Source organism: Miniopterus schreibersii, assembly GCF_964146895.1.
Source record: "Miniopterus schreibersii genome assembly, chromosome: 6".
Taxonomy (NCBI): domain Eukaryota; kingdom Metazoa; phylum Chordata; class Mammalia; order Chiroptera; family Miniopteridae; genus Miniopterus; species Miniopterus schreibersii.
Window position 1 is genome coordinate 90,119,750 of NC_138107.1, and position 16,890 is coordinate 90,136,639.

A 16,890-nucleotide genomic window follows, 5' to 3' on the forward strand; every position below is an offset into this window, starting at 1 on the left:
TTAAGTTCTATCCACAAATCCTTTTTGAACATAATTTTTTCTTTTTACTTAAAAAATATAGCTTTCTTTGTAAATTTGAAATTGGGCAAAATTTTTTGTAATGTGTGGAATTCAAGTATAACCAAACACTTTCCCCCAGTAGTATATAACATAGGCCATAGTTGTTCATGATCTTTTTAAGGTTATGAGGTTCTCACCTCCGTAAATAATGCCAGCACTGAGTTGGACAGTTGAGGATAGCCTCCGTTTGGCTGGGTTTCTGAGGTGGAGTTTTTCCTTAACCTCAGGACCTTACAGAGAGAAAGGCGGCCTCTCTCTTCGAGCCCATATCTCAGTACTATTTGGTCATCTGAAGACCACCAAGTGAAGTCTTTGTAATAATATAATGCAGGATTGGAATTTGAGATCTAAAAGCAGAATGATTTTGATCTTTTAAAAGAACCGTTTTCCTTTAGATTTTCTCTTTAGATTTCTTTTTAATAAAAAAGTAAAAATATATTACTTGTAAGGAGGTGAGAACCAGAGAAGTGAATAAAGGGGAAGGAAATAGTCTCTCCCTACCCCTGACGTGAGTGAGCGGCTGGGACAGTCTGGCCATGTCCTTCCTTCCACACCTTGGTGCTCAGATATGAGGGAAGCCTCATGGGCAGACTCTCAGTCTTCCCCAGGTCACGGAGCCCTAGTGGATCAGGGAGTTTTTAATGGCACCCCTAGGCCAAAGGTAATACTTAACACTCCATTTTATTGAGTAGCTAGATTTAGACAGATTAGTAAGTTACTTATGTTCTAACAACTTCATGGCTGTTTGAAAAAATAATATGTGAAATGAAGGGAAAACTAAACTTCTCATTTCACTCTTAGTCACAGTTACTCCCCTCTGGGATGTGTGCCCGGTAGACCCCACCCAGCTCCCTGATCCTGGCAGTGCCCATTTCCTGCCCACGTGATTTGGGCAGTGCTCCTTTGCTTTGTACAGCATCATGGAGAGCCCATCTGGACACCCACGTGACAGCTGCACAAGGAGTGACACACCCTCCCAGTGGGACGGGGGCAGTGTCTGGCAGATGGGACTTCTCCCTGGAAACTTGAATGCTTCTCAGTGAGCTCTGAGGGCTGAATTCTAGCCCCAGCCTGTGCCTGGACCCCCAGGAGACTCCACTGTTATCCTTTTGTATGTTGGATTCCTGGGTGAAGTCAGCTGGAGAAAGAAGGGATTCTGCAGTTTTTAAGAAAGTATGAAAACCATTAAGGCAGGAGATACCATAAAGTGTGCAGGTGTATAGGACCCTGGGGACACTGACAGCCAGTGGTAGGGCCATGTGCGCTAAGGTACCTCACCCTTGTCTTTGTTTTACTTTTATGATTTAGACATAATTGTTCTTGATATTGGTTCTCTAAAAATGCAATGTGTAAGGACTTTTATCTAGTACACACTTCACAGCAGGAATGTCTTGGTCATTTTGGTTTGTAACAGGAATTTCAAACTTCTTGATCCAGTTATTAATCTTTTACTCTGATTTTCATTTCTTATAGTTTCAGTTGATAACATAACAATTTAGAATTTGTTATGCTTATATGCTAATAATTAACATTACTGTTTGTATATATTATTTACTAGATGCCTCTATAGGCTAATCTTTGCCAGCTGTAGGCTTCTAGTGGGTAGTCAGGATGTGTGAAGCCTCCAGAGTCTCTCAGTGGGTGACAGTTGTCCTGATCAGTGTGCCTGAGGCTTGTTAGGTTTCTCATAAGGAAGGAAGTAACACACGAACCTGAGCACTTGATCCTAACAAAGCAAGGGAGGTGGTGGCTTCGTGATTGAAGCGGATGTGAGGGTTGAGGATGGTGAACTTTGGAGACAGGGTCAGGTGTACAGAGCTAGGAGGAAGAGCAGTCCCTTATGAGACTGAAGATGCCGTGTGGGCCATTTCCCGATAGCACATGACATTAACGTGAGGAGAACAGTCTCATGGGACTCAGGAACCTCTGTGATATGTAACATTATTCCCTTACTTCCTGTGGCCTAGGAGACAGTTTCATTTATGGAGACAGGCTTAGCAGGGTTCTGTGCTCTTTGTTTTTTCTCCCTAGTTCCTGTGTACGTCTCTTACTTTCCCAGTCACCTCCTGAATGTTGTAAGGAATTGTCCCTGGTCAGTGTCTGAACTGGATACAAGGCAGTACGCAGACAGTGGGAACACAATACTGGCTCAGCTGTTAGAACTCTCACTTAGCATTTCAGCCTGTCAGCAAGAGCTCGGGGATAAGTATTCTATGTCTGTACAACTGAGTGCCTATCAGAGTTGTGTTCCTAGACTGTTGAGTAACCATGGCTTGCTGGCTCTTCATTTCATGTTTTGAAGAAGAAAGAAGATTGGATGTGGACGAGAAGCCCCTAGTTGTGCAGCTGAACTGGAATAAGGACGACCGAGAGGGCAGGTTTGTCCTGAAGAATGAGAACGACGCCCTTCCTCCCAAGGTAGGGCCCGCGGTCGCTCGGCCGTCCTCCAGGGCCAGCCCCGGGTCAGCAGGAGGCTGGTGTCCAGGTCACCGGGTTCCTTCTCTTTTTTGCTTTTCTTCCTAAAGTGCTCCTTTACCCTTTTTCCAGAAAACAGTTTAAAAGTAGCCCAGCTTCTCCCTCCTTCATCCCGTTTCACAGAATAACCCCAAATAGTGCTCTTTCCTTTTTCAAAGAAGAGTAGTGTAAGCTTCAGGTACTAAGAGATTTTATGCTTAAGTAGTAGTTCCAGTTTTTCCCGCAGATATAAAGTTAAAATGTTTTAATAATCAGAAGAGAAAGAAAACTTTAGTTACCTATATATGTGAGAACGTTCAGATACAGCACATTTAAAACCTCATGTTATATGGTAAGATTAGGAGTGAGTGAACTTCTTGGGTTTCTTTTTTGATGTCACAGTGGTTCTGAAACCTTCTCAGGTGGCAGTTAGGATGCCTAGAATTTTTATGTGGAATTCTATGAAATAGTGATATAATTTGAAGAAAACGCTAATTCTCTGTTAAATCAAGTGTCATTGTACACGAGCACTCGCTATTGACAAGTGATAGCAAATGCAAAGGTTGAGCATATTTTAGAGAAAATCTTCTACTTAATTTTCCCCAGCAGACTGGGAAAAGACTGCGTTACTCCCTTGGCAGCAGGAGGTTCTATTGTGCTTGTGCTCTTAGCGCTCCGTGCTGACGAGGCATGACACGCGGAAATGTGGTCTTGGCCTCATTGTCAGTGTACTCAGCGACTGCTCATTTGAAACAAGTACATAGAAATAAGACTGGAGACCCTTGCTGTCCATGTTTTATTTCATTCTGCACCCAGTGTCAGTGGGGTGCCATTCTGTGGGTACAGAGCACCTCTGAGGGTCAGGATGGTGCTGCAGTGGCTGTGATGGAGACGGTGGTGCTGGCAGGATATGGAGGGCGGTGATCTTCCCCACGAAATAACCCTTCTTCATCTTCCTTGACTTTCTACCAGTCAGCCTGTTAAATTATATTGAACAGTTGTCTCTGTCATCAGGCCATGTTATAAATTAAGAATGAATAAGCAGATAAACAAGATCTGGAAAAGAAATTAGACGTTTTTGCCAGGTTGGCGTGGCTCAGCGGTTGAGCATCGACCCAGGACCCAGGAGGTTGTGGTTTGAGTCTGGGTCAGGGCACATGCCCAGGTTGCGGGCTCCATCCCAGTAGGGGGCGGGCAGGAGGCAGCCGATCAATGACTCTCTCATCACTGATGCGTCTATCTCTCTCTGTCCCTCTCCCTTCCTCTCTCTGAAATCAATAGAAACATTTTTTAAAAAAAGAAATGAGATATTTTTGCTCAGGCTATGCTTACAACTTTGCTTTATTAAGAGTCAGTTTATTACAGCCACTCTTTAGTGTTCCTTTTGAAGTTAAGAAAATCTGTAATGTAGGTAGTGATCTAAATGCTTAGCTGTTTCCCTATTTTCATTAGTTTTCTTTAATTCAAATTAGTTTACGTGAATTATTTGGATTTTTATTTATTGAAAATCAGATTTCATGATTCTCTCCCCAATTTTCTCGCTGAGTTTGGTTTCTGTTTGCTGCTCGCTTGCATATCAGCTTTGAACTGTGGTAACGCTTATGCCCTGAAAGGCTCAGAAGGCGAGCGTGGTCGTTAGGGCTTGGTGGCCACACTCCTGAGAGAGCGGCGCACCGTGGTGGGGAGCCTTGACCAGTGCACCCTCCGCTGTAGTGAAGGCATGGAGAGCAGCCCTACGTGAGCGTGGTGGCTCTGTTTTGCCAGCACGGTGACCATGTCACTTTCCTCAGAAGGCTCAGAGCAACGGACCCGACAGGCAGGAGAAGGAGGGCGTCATCCAGAACTTCCGGCGGACCCTCTCCAAGAAGGAGAAGAAGGAGAGGCGGCGGGACAAGGGGGCGCCAAAGCAGGCAGGCGCAGAGGAACCTCCCCCCGGTGTCCACACGTGAGTTAGCCCCGGGCGCCCCTCTGGGTTCTGAGCCAGGTGCTCTGAAGGCAGCAGGCTGCGGGGTAAGGAGGGACTTTGGGTGACCTCTGGCTCCCCTGCGTTGAGGTTGGCTGACAGCGGGCATTGTCCCAGTGTGTTGCTGATGTGAGCAAGCGGACTGAGTGGCCGTGTTTCTGGGTGGACGTCCACGTGCTCCTCCCTTCCCAGCCTTTCTTCCATTCCTGCTTGTGAGTCTGCAAGGTGGTGGTGGTTTCTCATGTGCCTCAGACACAGTCACCATTGGGCAGAGGTGTCAGGAGTAGCCAGAGGAGCTCCATCCCTTTAAGGGTCAAGTGCAGCCCCTCCCATTCCTCATTCTGCCACACCGGCCTGTTCTGGGTGTCCTTACCTGTGCAAAACGTGGGCTTCTGGCCTCAGAGCCAAGGGAACAAGGGAGCCATTGCACTCACTATGGCAGAGAGACGTTGGAGAGACCGACTTTCCCTTCTGTGGGCCTCCAGGTCTGCGTGCAGCCTCGTCAGCTCTCAGTCCAGTCAGCTCATCCAGTCATGCTCGGGCTTGGACTCATTCGCCTAGTGCCCACTGCGTGGTAGACTGGGTCCTGCATTTCTCTCGCTGAGGTCTGAGGCATTTGTTTTAAAAGTTGGAGTATGTAGACTTGCCAGAAGGGGAAAGGAGTCACCTGTCCTCACCTGAGCCAGAGGACCATAGTTTGTTTCTGCTGCACAAATACATGCACTTCATATGTTTATGTAGAGAGCTTTTAAGTACAAATACAGTCACAGTCTTTTAAAACTAGAACTTTCCACCTTACGTTTTCCCACTGATACATGTAGTTTATATTTCACATAAAATTTATTCACAAACGTATACACAAATAGATATGTTTTATGTAATTTAAGTGGTTGTATAGTATTCTCTCATATAGTTTTTCTAAAATTTATGAGGCCAGCTCTTTTTGTGTGCTTGTAGGTGTTCACAGGCTTTTTTGGTATTGTTGATAATACTCCAGTGGCTACCTTGTTCCAGAACTTTGGAGACTCATCTCATTTCCTTAGGGTTTATTTTAGAAGAATGGCTCGGAACAGCCCAGGATGCGTATTACCTGGCCAGATTTGCCCCCAAAAGTCTCCCCAGCCTCTCCTCTCCTCATGCCCTTAGAGCTGCTGGTATCACAGAACAGTGCACTCTTTCTACAGTATAGAATGTCTTCAGCAAGTAGAATTTATTTTACCATTAGCAAGGCGGATATCTTTCTACATGTTCATTAACTGCTTACATTCATTCTTCTGTTGCTATGACCTGGTTTTTTTTTCTTTCATTTGGTTGATTCTGAGTGTTCTCTATGCATCGAGGATATTAACCGTTTGTCAGTGAGTGGAACTAGAGCCCCGTTTGCATTGTGTGACAGTGACTTGGATATTAACCTGTCAGGCAGTGTTGCCTGTGTGAGGAACAAGAGCTCCTGGGAATAGTATTGTGCAGTCAGCCTCTGTTTAGTGTGGTTATACAGGAGAAAGAACGTGTGCAGATATATTGCTCATGTGTGAACAGTGCCAAAGGAAAGGAGTTTAAAACTTAGGCGATGGTTTGTTTTACCCATTTAGTGCATGAGGTGGTATATTATTTATTAAGAAAATTAGCTGCTTAAAATGAACTAAGCCACTCAGCTTGATTGGATCAAAGCTTGGATGGTTTTGATTTTTTTTTTTTTTTTTTTAACATATCTTTATTGATTTCAGAGAGAGGAGAGAGAGAGAGAGAAACATCAGTGATGAGAGAGTCATTGATCGGCTGCCTCCTGCACGCCCCTGACTGGGGATCAAGCCCGCAACCCGGGCATGTGCCCTGACTGGGAATCGAACCCCGATCGCCTGGACCCTAGGTCGACAACCGCTGAGCCATGCCCGGCCGGGCTCGGTGGTTTTAATTAAATTATTTTTGTGATGGAGAACATCATCTTCAAAGTATAGTTGCCAAACTTCCGTCAAGTGTATGAATGTCACCTTCACATTTAGTTTTCAGCGCATTGTCCTGTACGGTTGACTTTTCATAGGAACCATCGCAGCAGTTTCCTTCTGAAACGTTGGTAAACCTTTTAGTTGTTAAAAAATCTACAGTGTGGTCCATCCTGTTTTTTGTGTTTAGGATGTTGTGTCACTCGTTTGGTCTGTTTTAGGATAACATGGGTGGAAATTGCTGTAATGTATAATTTATACATTTTTCTTTCAGCTTTGCTAATACACAATAATTACACATACAATCTCCTATAGGATTTTAATCGTAAATGACTGTGTAGTTCGGTCTGTTAGTCTGTACTCAGAGGAAGTGTACTGTACCCACAGTAAGCATTGCTGCCTGGTGACCGGCATGCGGCACACGCGGCCCGAGTTGGGGCGGGGGCGGGGGCAGGGCAGCCAGCACCCCACCCAGCTGCGCTCTGTGTTTTGTATGATCACAGTGTAGTGTAACAGTTTCTGACACAAAATTTGCAAAATGTTCTTGGTGTCCTTTTTTTCTTGCAGTGAGAATTCTCGCCTGGCTGCTGAGGTTTACAAAGACATGCCTGAGACCAGCTTCACGCGTACGATTTCTAACCCCGAGGTGGTCATGAAGCGGCGGAGGCAGCAGAAGCTGGAGAGGCGAATGCAGGAGTTCCGGAGCTCAGACGGGCGGCCCGACTCAGGTCTGTGCCAGCACAGCGCGGGCTGCCTGGGGTCGCTAAAGACCAGCAGTCTCTATTGTGAGTCAGCCTGTCAGAGTGCAGCTTGGTCGTGAGTAGAAAGTGCACCATGACACCAAAAGTGTCAGTAGGATCTCAGTAGAATTCCATTAAAAATGCACAAACAACAAAACCTTCAGGATGTGTCAGTTGCTCTGCTCTACTTGATTTTTCTCTCCAGATTAGTTCACAGCTGGAAATGGTCTCTGGTTCGCAGTCCCTGGGAGTACAAATAGGGCCCAGAGCTTTGGGATTAGGTACCTTCTGAGTGACCTGACGTCTCCTGGTGTCTAGTTCAGTCTTTTAAAATTGGTTTCTTCAGTGGGGTTGATATTTGACTTTGTCTGGGTTTTTAACTTGTTTCAGTTGATGATCAGGAAGTAGAGAAAATGGGGGAAGTAGGTATATGACAACCTATAGTTAAGGACACAGGAAAGCGCTTGAAGAAAGAGCAGTGCTGTCAAGCTCCAGTTTGTTCCTTTTCCCGTCCGTTATCCTAGCGGAAGTCAGTTCATCATATAAATACTAGTTGGGCTTGAAGCGAGGACAGGAGTGGTTTTTGTCTCATAGGATGTTTGCTGTAGCAAAGTGCTATTAGATCAGTGTGTGGTCCAATAGGAAACAAAAATGGAATTGTATACGTCCCATTTTTGCATCCATTGCACCTAGAACTTAAGTGCCCTTTTCTTGATTGTAAACGTCTGCTGTCTCTGTTAACTGGAGTAAAGTTGTGTTCACAGACGTCTGTTGTCTTCCAGGTGGAACATTGAGAATTTATGCAGATAGTTTAAGACCAAATATCCCCTACAAGACAATCCTGCTGTCCACTACTGACCCTGCAGACTTTGCTGTGGCTGAAGCTTTGGAGAAGTACGGTTTGGAGAAAGAAAACCCGAAGGACTACTGCATCGCACGGGTGAGTTACGTCAGGGCAGCGCTTAACAGTGTTACATGGGCAAGAACTTAGCCTTTCAGTGGAGTTGAACCTGGGCTGATTTCCTTCCCACTGTGTCATTTAGAATCTGAAAAGCTGAAACCATGTGTTAAATACATAGGAAAACATCTTTCGTCCATTACACAAGTAAAATATGCTCCTTTTATAAAGTAAGAAAGTATAAAAAAGCAAATTGGAAATAAAAATCACCCATAGTCCTACTACCAGTGGGTAATAATTATTACCGTTTTGCTTATATCCTTCCAGCTGTTATTTTGCTCCTACAGGTAACTTTATTTTAGTAACGTCTGATTTCATGACGTTGTCTTGCCGCTTTTACTAAACTCTGTCATGAAGATGCCGCCTGTAGGTAAATTTCAATTTGTTACTCATAATTAACTAGCATTGGCTGATATGGTTAGAGCCACCCATAGTATATGTAAATCTCTTCAGTAATAGTTTCATAAAGTTGCATTTGCGATGATGTGTGAAATGAGCTTCATAACATTTTTTTCCTTTTAATAATTTCTGCCTAATTTTTCCATATGAAAGTCAGAAAGTCAGAGTCATGGAGTTATAAAGACCGACTTTGGGCTTTATTCACAGTCCCTTTCGCGGTCGTTGGATGGTTTCTTCTTAGAGTCCCCTTGTTTTGGTTTCTGTTCTGTTCTCGCATATTTTCTTTGAAAGCTTGGGCTGTACAGATCAAGAGTTGAGTATTATTTTAACTTTGAACTAGAAGTTCTTTGTTTTCTTGGCTTGCCTTCTCATAACTTAGGTAATGTGTAGCTTTCATATTCATTCATGTATTATTTTACCCATTTTAATTAATTCACCAAATACTAAGTTTCTCTCATTTGTTAGATACTATGCTGGGAAAGAAAAATAAGAGCTGCCCTCAGTAGAGCTTATAATAAGGGAGGAGAGAGGCCAAGAGAGAACTACAAAGGAGGAGCTTTTCAATCAGAACGGGGCAGAGCAGGCTTCTTGGAGGACAGGTGTTAGCTGGGAGGTGGGGACGGAAGCATGGAATCTGCGACCTGGGCAGAGAATCTGAGCTGCCTGCTTGAGAGACAGACCTCGAAGCAGTATGTGTTCCTGAGCTAGGAGATCTTAACACAGAAGACTAAGAAAGCACGCTTACTGTCGCATAGGGGTGTGCTGTAGTAAGCCCTTGAAGGTAACTGGAGCAGTACAGAGAGGAACCACAGGGTTCCTACAGGGTTCCCTAGCAGAGTCTGACCCATGTGGTGTGAGCGGGTGGCAGTGGGGGTAAGAGCTGTTAGGTAGCATCATCACATTGCGTGTAGGTTGAGAAGGGGGTTCAGATGCCAGTGACTTGGCTTCTGCTCAGATTTCTGTCACTGTGTTTGGTCCGTGTTAGTACTGAGTTAGAATGAGCAGAAGCCTGGCAGGTGTGGAAGGTTGTTGGGCACTGTTACCCAGCTCTCTGTGTTACTGGGGGCTTTCTCAGACAATGAAGAAAACTGTTTGGCTACCATTAAAAAAAAAAAAGTAATGCAGTGTTGTCTCTGCATATTTAAGAGTATAGTAAATGCAGTGTCTCAGAAAGATGATTAACAACACGTGTCGAATGAGTAGCTCTGTGACATCTCTAAATGCCCCGATTAAATGTAATCATAAGGACAGATTATCTGCAACAAAAAGAAAGCTGTTCTGTGGGGTTACCTTAAGAGAGCTCACTTTAGGTGAGACTACCTTATAAAAACAACTGTTTATGAAAAGGTGGCTTAGGGGCTAGAGAGATTGAGACTTACAATAATGAAGTTATCTTTTTTTAAGAAATTATTCACCAGTTAACCATTATATACTGTCCTTCCATATAAAAGTTTGTTTAAAAAAAATACTCAGGCTAGTTGTTTGGGGGCCAGAGAAAGGCAGGTGAGTAAAAACGGCCCAGACAAGCTGGCCACACTTTCTATTGGAAACTATTTTTTTTCACTTCTGTTGATGGTTTAGTGAGAATTGTATAGGGTTCGATCAAGTTGATTTCACAGTGACTTTTTTATTTACCCCCAAAGTATGACTTCTTTTCTTTAAATACCTGCTGATGTTCTATGTAGGGGTAGTCACAGTTGATGATTTTTTGTTTTAGGTGATGCTTCCTCCTGGAGCCCAGCATTCTGATGAGAGAGGTGCCAAGGAGATCATCCTTGATGACGACGAGTGTCCCTTGCAGATCTTCCGAGAGTGGCCAAGCGACCGAGGTGAGTGAGGAGTAGCTTTATTGTTCAAGAATTCCCTCTGTGACGTGAGCCTGACGTGCCGGTTGCTTAGTCTGTCTGAGGGTGTGGAAGGGTGCGCCTGGCAGTGCTTTCCGTGGCTGTTTGTTGTGCAGTTTTCTCCTTCCTTCCTCAGCTTGCTTGATGGTTCTAAGGTGGTCCCCTATCCCACTGTTCTGAGGTTGTCCTCTTGTTCCGAGGGCCACGTTCAGTGGTGGCCTTGTGTGTAAACCTGGAATAAACTGTCCCCCTCCGGTAGGCATGTCGTGTCTTAAAGAAGCTGGACTTGAGCACTGTTTCAGCAAGTGGATGGTCGTTGTTACCTGTCAGCAGTGGAATCCTCATTGTGCTGACCGGATGACCACGGTGGATTTCACACATTTGTTACAATAGGAAAAATGACCTGCCACCCTGAAGATTGCCCAGTAATTTGTTATTTCAAAAAAGGAGTCCCGGTTTTTCACTGTTCAGACATTTCCTCTAATTATTTCATGGCAGTGAGGGAGTGAAGCTGTCTTGGTAGAACACAGTTTTCATGCTCTCAGATTCACATTTAAGCCAGCTGCTGCTCTGTAGATAGCCTTCGCATTAATAAATATGTAAAGATTTACTGCCAATCAGCCCTGTCAGTGCTTGAATGTATTGGTAGTTTTAAAAGTACACTTGCTTAATACTTTTTTAGACAGTATAAAGTTAAACTTTATTAAAGTGAAATTCCTTTAAATTCTGAGTTAAGTCAGTTGAATTAAATAAACATCAGATCAACTAAACATATATTTGTGTGTATGTATTAGTGTGTGTGTCATATGTGTGTGTGAATATATTTATTGCTCGTAGGGTTGTTTATCAATATAAACATTAATTTATTCTTAAACTGGTGTTATTTTTCAAGCATGTAATGAACTTGGGTAGCTGTTAATATAATCTTTGCAAGTTGCTTGCTAGAGTTTTTCAGAACACATCAAGAGACTGTTGAGTAAAAGCATAATTGGGTAAGTGTTCACACGAGTATTCCTTGGGAGATGTTATCGGATTACATTTTCCTGATAAGTCTTTGACTGGTGGCCTGCCGGTTTGCTGGCCATCTGCACTTCCTGAGTCTGGTTCATAACTGACAGTGCTTTTGTTCCAGGGATTTTAGTCTTTCAGTTGAAGAGGAGGCCCCCAGACTACGTCCCTAAGAAAGCCAAGAAGCACCTGGATGGCAGGCCGGCAAAGGGCAAGGAGAGAGCTGATGGGGCCAGCTACGGCTCTGCCCTGCCTCCTGAAAAGCTGCCCTACCTGGTGGAGTTGAGCCCAGGTGAGTAGTAGATAAATGTCGTCTTTTAAAGGAGTCTTTCTGTTGGCTGACAGCCTGTTTCAGACCTTTTTTTTTTTTTAAAAAATAACCCTCATGAGATGACATGTGTTGATACTTACTTTTTAAAAAACCAAAACCTTAAGGTCATAAGATACGTACTTTCATGCATAAAAATAAAGTTCACATAGGCAGAAATTGATATTGAAAAACAAAAGTTAAACTAGTGACTGTAGAGAATGAAGGAGAGGTTTAATTGATCTCCCTTTTAAACATTTTCAAAATAACCTTGTAAAATACTTAACCTAACAATGGCCAGTGGAGATGGGCTCCTCTAAAGATGGATTCAGCAGAGGCGGGCATGTGCATTCGTCACAGTTGTTAGACGTATGAACAGTTTCTGAAAAGAATGTCTTTAACAGTGCAGTGAAGTCCCTTGGGGAGAGGAAGGGTGTTTGGTTTAAAGTGACAGTAGACTAAGCTTATTTTCATGTTAGTCCTCAAAGTACCTTGTTTATAGAGCTCTCTTAAGCCAAACTGTTGTCATAAGTGAGCCGTCAGGTAGAGAGATACATTGACATTCTGAAAGAAATGTTTTATACACACATACCTATGTAGTGTATATATTTGCATATATGTGATATACATGGCATGTTTATTATTTAGATAAACTGCACCATTCTGTCTTTATTTGGTTAAAGTACGAATATGTGACCTGTATTATAATTTGCTGTGAGACAGACTATTGCTCCCTCCTTGGCAGAACCACTTTTAAATAAAGCTCTGTCAGTCATTACAGGAAGAGTTAGCTGGGAACCACAGCAGTTACGTAGGTAATCCGTGGCTCTGTGGACAGGACTTGTGCTGTTGTCTCCTTTCACTCTGGAGTGTTCATGTTTGTTCACAGGTTATGACTGGTGATCAGATGTGTGCTTGTGGTCCAGCAGCCTCATGCACAGCCAAGTTAGATTGCGCAGGAGAAGTGAGGCTGCTTTGCGTGATGCTAGTAACTGACGCTCGGTGGCAGCGCGCTGCAGGCCGTGGTCTGTATAGTTATGCTGGAGGGTTTTTAATCGATCAGCTGTGAGGAATAGGTTAGTACTGCTTGGCCCCTCAGTTAAGCTGTTGGTTTCTCACTGTGGTTTGGAAACACGTCCGGGTGTTACTGTATCTGTCCAGTGCACGAGAGCTGGTGCTGATACCTGAGCAGTGGCCAGCAGCTGAGAGATAGCCTTTTTTTTAATCCTCACCTGAGGATATTTTTCCATTGCTTTTCAGAGAGAGTGGAATTGAGGGGGGGGACATCGATGTGAGAGAGGCACATCGATTGATTGCCTACTACATGTGCCCTGACCGGGGCCGGGGATCAAGCCTGCACCCGAGGTACGTGCCCTTGTCCAGAATCGAACCCAGGGCCCTCAGTTCGCAGGCCGATGCTCTAACCACTGAACAACACTGGTAGGGCAACAGCCATTTGCTTTTGAACTTAAAATTTTTTAGGATCTTTGTGTATTGGGTCTGTTCTTTAAAATTTTGCGTTACATGCTAGAAATTAATGATTGTTTTCTCCAAACCAAAACTTTTAAGGACTTGGTAGTCTCCCCAGTTTAGAGAGAATTGGTAAAGAGCAGCCGGCAGGATAACTGGCATGTGAGTAATGGAAGGTGATTTGGGTGGCAGCAGAAACAGGATGAGAATTCACTCATTCACTTACTTGACTAGTACTTATTGAGTACTTACTGTATGTCAGACATTGTTCTGGGCCTTGGAGATAGAACACCGACAAAACAGATTAAACTTACGATTTCGGAAACTTATATTCTAGTGAGAATTGCTGTTTTTACAGCTTATTTCATACTTATAGTCTCCCAGGTGATAAAAATATGTAAAGTTTTTTGTAGGTTTGGGAAGGTAATAGAGACTAGATAAATATTAGTTTTGTAGTACTTTTCACCAAATATTGGCAACAGCATATATTACACACTTGTTAATAAGTGTCCTTTGTCATGGTCTTCTGCCATGGTCAGCGTTGACCAAGCTGCTGCTTTAGGCCGAGCGCTGGGTTTCCAAGGTGAGTGAGCTTCCTCCTGCCTTTGAGTGTTTTTCACACCGAGAGCTGCTTGTACTACCACATGGTGAGTCCCTGAGACTAGGTTTAGTCTGACGTCACTCCTGAGCACCCTCAGCCGCCTGCTGGACAGCTTTATTGTTGGACAAATGCCTCAAGTTAAGATCTGCCACCACTGTGTTAAGGGTGAGCAAATAGTTGGTCGCAGGCCTGAATGAAGGCTGGGCCAAGGTCTCCACCAGAGACATGTTCTTCTCAGTGGTTCACACTGTCTCTTTAAGTTTGCACTCTCATAGTCAGCATGCTTAGTGAGGTTGACCGATTTTCCATTTAGAAGCAAGTCATTTGTCAACGTTGACTTGTTATGAGTGGATAGGTACTGTATTTCCACTGGACACATCACCAGGCCAGCATCTGTCCGCAGGGTTGGGCTGAGGGCCTGTGTTGTGGGCTGGAGGTGTTTGAGATGTGGGTGTGTGCTTGCAATGTCTTTGGAGAAATGGGGGCTAAAAGGGCATTTTATGCTTTGCTTTGGATTTGACTGTGTTCTTTCAACAGAAGAAGGAGCCAAGTGGGGGGGCTAGTCTTCCATGCAATGAACTAACTGCTGTTCTCCTGCCCCTGGTGGCTCACCTGCTATCTTGGTGTTTTCCTTAACAGTCCGTGTTGGTCTCTAAAACACCCTGCCTGGAGCCCTGCTGTCCTGTCCTCACAGTTCCAATGGCGGGTGGGGTGGATGCCCTTTTTTCTGGGCGAGTAGTCTCACTGAAGCTCACCTCTCCTGTCTCTCTCCTCCTCCCTCCACATGCTCCGCATGGCCTCTGTCCCGCTGCTGCCGCCTTCACCTGGGTCCTCTGCATGTCTAACCCCAGGGAGAAGGAACCACTTTGCCTACTACAGCTACCACACTCACGAAGGTAACGCGTGCTTCCTACTGTGTCAGCTAGAACACTAGCAGCCTCATGCGCAAAGCAGGTTAACCGACCCAGTGTGGTATGTGCGTGTTCGCTCTGAATTGGTATAAATGACTTATTTTAAGAAATTTAATGTAGTCTCATTTTATTCATGTCTACTAAGTATTCCATACCCCGAATTCATTTAATATAATGGAGGCTTATTTTGCAAAAATGTCCAATTCCTTTATTCAGTCTGTCTTAAGTGAGAACTTAGACTAAAGAAGGGACAGAGCTGATTTCCTAGTCCCCCCCCCCCCGAGAATAAGGGGGAGAGGAGGCAGGGACAGGGAAGGAGAGAATGAGAAGATTGAGGGTGAGAAAGAGACGGGGGTGAGAGACAGAGACGGAGAGGCCAGCAGGACGGGGGAGCTATTGTGTTCACCACTGTCCATGATCTAATGGTGATGGTTGATGGGAGCAGTGTCTCAAAGCAGAGCCGTGTGGCTGACGCGACTCCTGGGGAAGCTCAAGAGGAAAAGAACCAGCCATGCCCTTGGCACCTACTCCTTCCTGTAGGGAACCAACTTCCATTGCGACCAGCTTTTAGAGGTTCTTAGGGTCCCTTGTTTTCCTGGGTGGAATTCATTTCTTGTTAGCAAGCTGTACTTTTTCACTTGGAATATGCTTCTCAAATTTGTGTAGCTCAGTCTTTGTCATCTTAAATGGTACAGCTAGTTGTTGGTTTTATGGAAATACTTATTTTTTGCCTGTTTTTATATTTTAAACATTATTTTTTACATGTTGCATGTAACAAATACTTTCCCATGCTGTATGAAGTTTATTTACCTCTTAACATCTTATTTTAGTTGAATTTTCTCCAAATTGGTCATACAGATTTTCATTGATATTAACCAAACTTAGAGTTTGGGTGGTTGTTTTTTAATATAAACAAGTGATGCTTTTATCTATTTGATACTCACGTACACATGAAGAAGAGTCTATGGTGTGTTCTTGTTGTTTTACTCTTGGAGCTGGTTCTTTACTGTTTCATGTGTGTTGATTTCGTGCCAAAAAATAATGAAACAATGGGGAGGAAATGCCTTTCCTTTCACCTGGTGAGCACACAAAACCCACACAGTAGTGCAGTAGCTTTGACCAAAGCACTCTTAGTTTCTATGCCATTCTATTTGAGTAGAGTTAGTAAAAATGTGCTGGGAGATTCATTTCATTAAACTTCAAAATTTCTTTGATAGATTCTCAACTAATGTGTAGTTTACTAAGATGTAAGCTCTATGGGAGTGGGACTGTGTTGTGTTCACTTTCTCATGGCTCGGTTCCTCCCCAGCACCCAGCACAGTGCCTGGGACCTTGGAGGCTCTTCAATCAGTGTTCTGTAAATGAATCAGGCCCTGCCCTGCCCTCCTCTCCCCCTCCCCTCCCCCTCCCCTCGATACCTCAAGAAGGAACTGTTTAGCACCACAGGCTACTTTCCAGAGGTTCACTCTGGAAAGCTGCTGAGGGTGAGCAGAACTGTGTGTGTAGAGCTGGGTGGGCCGAAATGCCCCCGGGCAGATGTGCTCTGGCTTGTCTGTGATGGGCTCTCCCTTAGTATGTAGAACGTTATGGAAGACGTCCTGTTACAAACAGGTGCAGAGCAGTGTGAGTAGTAACTTAGGGATGTCAGGGTTGGCAGATAAAACTTGAGACACCCAGATAAATTTGAATTTCAGGTAAAACATCCGTTTTTTTTAGTGTACGTTTATCCCAAGTGTTGCACATGTGACTGGTGTCATGTATTTCCTTTGACAGCCCTAAAGAGTGTTCAGGCGTTTGTGCTGCCCCCAGGAGAGGAGGAAGAGCCTGAGTCCCAGGTGTCTAGCGGTAGATGCATCAACTAGCTCCTGGGAGGTTTGCTTCTGGGGAGGAGCGGGCAGGAGTGGAAAGGGAAGGCACTTAGCACTGGACACTTTTTGTGCCCTTTACATTTTGAACCGTATGCGTATATTAAATTTTTTAAAGACAGAATTATAAATTTAAAAAACTTTAAGCATTCTGGTAGTAGTGCAGCTGTACATGGCAGGGTCCCTTCGAGAGGCCTGTCCACTGGAAAGGGCTCCGGGCTGGCTGTGGCACCTGAGGGACTGAGCTCGGGCCCTGGGCAGAAGGACTAGCTGTCGACACCTGGCGAGGAAGGGGCACTGAGGACTCGTGTTAGGAAACAGCTGTGTCTGTGACTGCCTGCGAGGTGATCGCTGTACTCGCACGAGG

General features: G+C 44.4%; 1 protein-coding gene across 8 annotated transcripts in view; it reads left to right on the plus strand.

Moving 5' to 3' along the window:
- The window catches only part of AFDN (afadin, adherens junction formation factor), a gene marked incomplete at its 3' end in the record, with an annotated part of 113,258 nt that overhangs the window by 33,087 nt on the left and 63,281 nt on the right, over positions 1-16,890 (plus strand). For 4 of the 8 annotated variants that reach the window (XM_081140527.1, XM_081140528.1, XM_081140525.1 and 1 more), the window contains exons 3-9: positions 2,363-2,478; positions 4,305-4,459; positions 6,988-7,148; positions 7,943-8,100; positions 10,235-10,346; positions 11,494-11,661; positions 14,599-14,643. In XM_081140527.1, the coding sequence (XP_080996653.1) occupies positions 2,363-2,478; positions 4,305-4,459; positions 6,988-7,148; positions 7,943-8,100; positions 10,235-10,346; positions 11,494-11,661; positions 14,599-14,643 (915 nt within the window). The remainder of the gene's footprint in view (positions 1-2,362; positions 2,479-4,304; positions 4,460-6,987; positions 7,149-7,942; positions 8,101-10,234; positions 10,347-11,493; positions 11,662-14,598; positions 14,644-16,890) is intronic. The other 4 variants (XM_081140526.1, XM_081140529.1, XM_081140531.1 and 1 more) reach the window with 2 other exon arrangements.